Here is a 6,807-nt window from a genome sequence, read left to right as displayed (position 1 = left end):
TTAATGTTAACCCCAGTTGTTGGATTTCAGCATAAATTAAAAGAGTTTTTCCAGTGAATTAAAAGGGTTTATCTGTACAGGAATTTGCTTCCTTTGTTACAAAATTCTTTTGAACTGTAATAAATGGGAATGCACACAAGATAGCCATTGCACTTTTTTTTACCTGTCCTCTTAAATTCATTCATGTTTTTATTTATTTATTTTTTATAAAAACATTTGAAATTAAGGTATTAAATATTAAATTGTTTCATGGATGACACTGGCTGTTGATTTAGTATAATTGAAATACTATTCTAGTTTTTGTTCTTCAATTTTAATTTGTTACTACTTTTTTGTTTAATTTCTAGTTTAGTTTTAATTTAGTACATTATATGTTACTAAATGAAAATGAGAAATACAATTTTTTTGTTACTTGAAATTATTCATTCAAGTAGAAAATGTGTTTTTATGGTTTTAGTTAACAGGAATAATCCTGGGTACAATTTTAATGTAGCCACATTTTAAAATAAAATAATACATAATTGTCAATCAGTGTGGTCTATGAGGAGCCAGCTTCTATTCTAATTAATTGCTCACTTTTATACACTGTTTTGAGATGATTCAAGTCTTATGACTATTTAAAAAAATAATGGGTGTAATTATTTTTTGAAAGAACGTATTTAGAAATTTAGTATTCTAAACCGTTCTTTTAATTAATTTCTAATGTATTGCTGCTATCCCTGTTTCTGCTAGGCGGCGCCCTTCACTTTTGTGTAGTGTGATGCCACGCCACAGCGGATCGTAAGCGACCCTGCAGTATTGCGTCACAGCTGCCCAGCCCACCTTAGTTTTCCCAGCGTTCTCATTGGCTACCCGACGCATTGCTCACACAATACTCAGTTCTTATTGGCCAGACGGTCTGTCATTCACGATGTTGACACGGCAGTTGACGTAATCATTTCAGTAAATCAAGGCATTCATCCATATCCTAAGCCTGCTAGAGGAAAGGTCCAACGACACCAGCATCAGCCTAATAAAAACATCATATTGCGCGGTGCTGGAGAATTAAACGGAGCTATAATGGGTGTAAATAACAAGAACGGAACTATTAAGAACTTAACCGTCAGTCTTTTTTGATTTTTGCTGCTGGTTTTAGACGTCATTGGAGAATTGGCACCGTGCAGGATTTCTATGGTGTTCTAGTCGTCTCTACGTGTGGATATAAAGCGGTAAGTCTCGTCTTTTCTCTAAGATGATTGTAATACTTGTGCATTTGAGTTTGACATTGCCCGAGTTGCGTTTAGGAATGCTAATGAATGTTTTGCTTTTTTTTTAGCAGTTGATTGCTTTAGCGCAACTTAATAGTGGTATTCTTCTCTTGTTATTTATTTAAATTTATACATGACAATAAATGTTCAAATGACAAACCCATTTGAGGGTTATGCTAAGAAAGTCACCGAGTTCACAGAAAGAAGTCCGCTTAGTGATGGGAAGTTCGGCACATTTCCATGAATCGGTTCATTCGAACTCAAACTGATTCAGTGATCCCCATTCTTGTTTCACTCCATATGCTCGTACTGCCACCTCAATAGTTGGTTATCAGTATTCTTCGTTGAATAAATCAGTCCATGAGTCGTTGACTCCAGAACCTCTCAGTCCTTTTGAATTCGTGATAGCAGTTCATTCCGCCTGGGGAACCGGTTCCCAGCAAGGATCCGAATCAAAAGAACGATTTGTTCTCAAATCGGACATCGTACCTCAAGGAAGCCAATTCTTCATGTTACAATGTCATACTTGATTTAAGTTAGTGCTTTTTAGAATAATTAAACGGTTTGATCAGATTTATATCTGTGGTAGATCATTCTGACTTCGTGTAACTATGCCATCGCCGGATATGTTGTTGCTAGTCGCCCATCAATATCTAGTCTCCGTTATTAATCACTGAAGTCGGTGTATCCTTGAACGATAAACGTTTTTAATGTATTGTGTTGTTTTAGTACCATACAATTCTATTAGAGTGGATCGAAAGAGAATTTGTTTGTCTTATTATTCGTCCCTGATGTTGACATACTTGTGTTTTCTCCGGCAGATTGATTTTCATGGGCGTATGCCTTTAATTCAGTGAATGACTACAAGGGCAAGGATGAAAACATCCTCTTTTTGGTGTCATGTGCTTGAACAGCGTACTATTCATTTCTCAGTCACACTCAAGAGATTTGAACTTCAAAAATAATTGCTGCATTGTCAGATTCGTCGTAATCCACAGCCGGTCGATAAAACCAATACTAAATAACGAATGTCACGCCCATAAGTGATACATGCATTTTTAAATGAAATAAACTGGCGTTATTATGTGTCTGTACATGTTATTTTGATATGTCATGACGGTATTCAGATGTGTTTACTTGTGTAGTGAGCGTGTGAACTCACAGGCCCAGCCCTGCTGCTGCTGCTGCTGCAGGCGAGCGGCCGCCATGTTTATGAGTCCGTGAAGGAACCATCTAATATTCCTGATAAACTACATCTGTGTGTGTGTGTGTGTGTGTGTGTGTGTGTGTGATGGATATCTACCTGTATACTATGGTACTGTTTTTGTCCACCGGATATTTAATAGGATAAATGGGTTGTTGACATATAACTGGCTGCTCCATGAACATTTTTTATATTCAGATTTAAGATTTTTGGGTTAAAATTTACATAAGGGAAAAGGAATGTTTATGTCTTGATCTTTTTTCGTCATTAGAATTATCATAAGCATTCCCACAGCCATGAAAAAAAAACACTAAAAAATATTAGGAATTTTAAAACGTTGATTCCATGTTTTACCCCTGACATATGAAATATAATAATCATTTTTTTATTGACTGAATAAAATGGAACAGTTTCTTGAATCTTTTTGACATAGGCTAATGCAAAAGAAAATCTAAACAGTTTGCATGTTTTCTGTTTTTTTTTTTTTTTAATTATGTTTTGGCCTTTTATGGCTTTTGGGGCCAATATAGTGTGATTACAATGAGAATATCAAGCTCAATATTGAGGAGAAAAACACCTCAATTGTACTTAAATGGCCATTTGGTGCAGAATGTGTTTATTTATAATGGCAAAAAGTAAGATCAAATTTTGATAGCTTGTAATGTAAACCAGTCTAATTTTCAGTGAAAACAGTATAGAAGACTAGTACTACTTGCTTAAACTGCATAAAGGTATTCATCAGTCGTCACTCTATATCTCCCAAATATGTCTTAATAAGATATTTAAATGCTTAGATTTTTGATCAAAGAAAGCTCTGTAGTTTTAATTGTGTGGGGAAAAACATAATGCAATGCAATACAATCATGATTGCGAGATAATTTGCAAGTACAAATAAGTGTTCAGTTCATTTTAACATATTAATATAAGAGTTACACTTAAGTTTACTTTATAAAATATAAATCTCAAAAAGATGTGTACCACAGCCTAAATGTGGACATTTTTATAATTATTATATCTTAAGGATTTCTACTTGCTAAAAATATTTAGAGGCCTTAGAAATTCATGTATCAATAGAGTTCTAGATTTTAAATCATTGACATTTATACTTTATGCTGCTGATTGTGAGTATAAAAATAATCCCATAATGAATCTAATGTCAAGTAAACAGAAGTTAATTAAAAAGTTAATTCATTTTTAATTTCTGTGGAACCATGTATCATCTTTTTCTTTTATGTTTGCTTTCGTCATCCAGCAATTTTAGAAAATCTTCTCAAATGCCTCATAACCTCTAATATCATCATTGCATAAATTATGGTGCCTTCTGATCTATTTAGAAGTCTTGTTTACTCAATGTGCAATCTAATGAGATAATTCTGGATAACATCTATGAAATGTGTTCTTGTACCTTTAGCCTAATATCTGTGGCACTGGAAAAACAACAGCATAATTTTGTTTCTTTTTGTAGGAGAACATTTTTTGGGATTGAATCACACCAATTTCAACCATGTCTGGCTCAGTGAAAGTGGCTGTCAGAGTGCGACCCTTCAACTCAAGGGAGACCAACAAGGAATCAAAATGCATTATACAAATGCAAGGGAACTCCACCAGTAAGTATATACTTGTCTCTATGGCTCTCATACTTTGTTTGAATTGTTTGCTTGTTGCATTTGGTCACTTGCCTCCAGACAAGGTGGTTCTAGTATATGCTTTTGGCTTTAGCCTGTGAGATGTTCAGAGTTAGATTATTGGAAATCTGAAACCTGACCTGAGTGACTGAAAAGGAAGAGTAGAAGTAGATATTCTGTTTGATCTTGAAGGAAAGAAGAGCCCTTTCTGTGTGAAATCCCCTTCCTTTGGAAAAATTAGAGGACTCAAAGACTTTCTGCCTGGGGGATTTTAGTGTGTTAAGGTGTGAAGATACTGTGTGGCTTTAACCTGCTGGCTGGGCCTCTTGTTCATCAGGTTTGCTTTAGTTTAGTGTTAGAGGAAGAGAGAGCCAGTGAAAGGAAATGAGTTGATATTATCGCTTGTGTTTTGAGTGGTATCGTTATTGCAGCCTAATGAAGAAGAACGCCTGACCACACATCAAGAATTCATGAACCCTTTGATATTAAAATAGTTTCAGTCAAAATTTTAATATAAAATTTTACTATTTGACTCATTTGTAGAAGATAAAAAAAAAATCAGTCCGTGTGCATTGTGAGTGTAACTCGGCATACTGTATTAGCTGTTTTTTGGACAACATATGGGTTGTTAACATCCATTTGCGAGCAGTGAGTCATTGTGCTCACTGAGATGTGATTCATCGAGCTGTTTTGAACAGGGTAACATTTAACACAGAAATGGTGGTGTGCAAATCCTTAAGATGCATTAAGAAAGAAAATTTGGACCTATGTAACCTTTTAAGTTGCAATGGCAGCATGTGAGTGATAAATTACCCAGTGAGGGTTTGTTTTTATATATTGGCAAAGATGTAGGCTAAATTGATGTATAGATGGATATCCAAATCAAGTCACTAGCTTTTGCTTCTGATTTCGATTTGATTTGATTGATTCATTTGTCTATTTCATTAATAATTAAGGTCAGTAATAAATAATCCAGGTCTACTTTAGTTTACACTTTATATTCATTCAAATGAACTGGTTCATAAGAGTCATTTGATCGTAGAGGTGTGTTAAACACTGGCTCTTTGGGTTTGTAGAATCAATTAAAGTTGTTCAAAATAAGATTGAGATTAATTGGAAAATCAATATTTACCCAGCCATAGTTTTAACTTTATAAGGCTTCAAATCTCATCATTGGAAGAGGATGCATTGGACTCAGTTAAAGGGGTCATGACATGGATTTTTTTTATTAATATTTGATACGTTTCTTAAGGTTCACTTATAATGTTAATGTAAAATCGTAATTAGACAAACCATTATGAAATTGTTTAATTTTGGATGATACCGATAGATAGCTATACTTTTTTATATTTGAAAGCCGATAACAGTCATATTGGCTGATAAATCTAAATTTATATAATTTTTGAGTGCCTGATTACAAAAACAGAAGTATCACTATTAAACGCAACGGCATTTTAATTAAACCATATTGTGGATGAAAATGAAAAATAAAAGTGCTAAATAGTATTAATGATGCATCAATGTTTTTGAATATACTACATGAACAACATTACAACTTGTATACACAAAATGACGCATTTTTGCACAAGTGAACTTAAACTAAGTTATGTGCTAGCCAGAATATGTGACTACTGTTGTGGATTCGTTCTTCCCATCAACGCACTGAAACGTGCCAAAGAGTTCACAATGTTTTATTACAATAATGTTCTCTTTATAATGTTATGTAGCCTATATGACAGACCCAATCATAGTGATTAATGTTGTGCATTGCTGCGTGTGCTGAAGCTGAAGAGCTGAATAAACACTGGTAAACTGAAGACCTTTGCTAGAGGCTTATTTAACTCGACAAAATCACCCTAGAGCTTGATTTTACTAGTCAAATATTGGCTTTAATTATTCAGCCAAATTTTTGTCATCCTGAATAGTTAGGCTGTGTGAGAGATGCTTTTGTCATATCAAACATTCTCTTCATTTACATAATCATTATTGGCCTAAACCCCATGGTAAACAAGGGGGTCCATAGGAGGTACAAGGTCACCTGAGAGAAAGCCAGAGTTGCACAGGAAGTTGAGCTCAGAGACTGCAGTCACAATGCACTCTAGCACATATGCGCAGACTGCGTAGTGCGTGCTGAAACCGGAGTGTGAGGTTAGCATTCGGCCCACCTCCTTCATTAGGACACTACTGCAGATGGTTTTGCTGGGAATGTTGTCTTATACAGTGCTGAGCCGTCAGGGTCAAGGATGCTTGTGGCAAATACACACAGCAAAAAGCAGAACGACCTTAATGTTTGGTCTCTAGTGATTCGTTTGCTCTGAGATGTGGTAACCATGGTGATGTCCACTGCTTAGACTGCATCTTTAAGTCAAGTGTTTGTCTGGACCGTTTGTTTAACTTGTGCTTTGGTGTTATGAAACCTAAGTTATGAATGAAATGCAAGAGTTAAAAGATAAGACCGTAGCTTCGATTTAAATTCATGTACAGACGTTGCAGACCTCACAAGGGAAAGCTGTTCCATATCCTAGATCCATGATCACCATCCACGATCACCTCGCAACTTCAATCTTGATCTTGGATATGACAGTATAATGCTGTCTGAGGATCGCAAGCATCTTGTTGACTTTTTTTTCTACAAACTTAAAAACTAGCAACAAAATTTTAAATTCAACTCTATAAGACACTGGCAACCAATTTGGAGACAATAATATCGGAGTAATGTGTTCTCGTCTAC

The 6,807-nt window shown here is 35.1% G+C and overlaps 1 protein-coding gene across 5 annotated transcripts in view; it reads left to right on the top strand.

The window, feature by feature from the left end:
* Positions 1–943: 943 nt before the first annotated feature.
* The window catches only part of kif1b (kinesin family member 1B), a 67,908-nt gene continuing 62,044 nt past the window's right edge, over positions 944–6,807 (top strand). For 3 of the 5 annotated variants that reach the window (XM_089124244.1, XM_089124247.1, XM_089124243.1), the window contains exons 1-2: positions 944–1,208; positions 3,917–4,058. In XM_089124244.1, the coding sequence (XP_088980370.1) occupies positions 3,956–4,058 (103 nt within the window). In that variant the 5' untranslated portion in view covers positions 944–1,208; positions 3,917–3,955. The remainder of the gene's footprint in view (positions 1,209–3,916; positions 4,059–6,807) is intronic. The other 2 variants (XM_089124245.1, XM_089124246.1) reach the window with 1 other exon arrangement.

This window comes from Pimephales promelas, chromosome 20 (assembly GCF_988280905.1).
Source record: "Pimephales promelas chromosome 20, fPimPro1.hap1.1, whole genome shotgun sequence".
Classification (NCBI taxonomy): Eukaryota; Metazoa; Chordata; class Actinopteri; order Cypriniformes; family Leuciscidae; genus Pimephales; species Pimephales promelas.
Note: the sequence above shows the minus strand (reverse complement) of the source record. Positions and strands in the feature narration are given on the sequence as shown.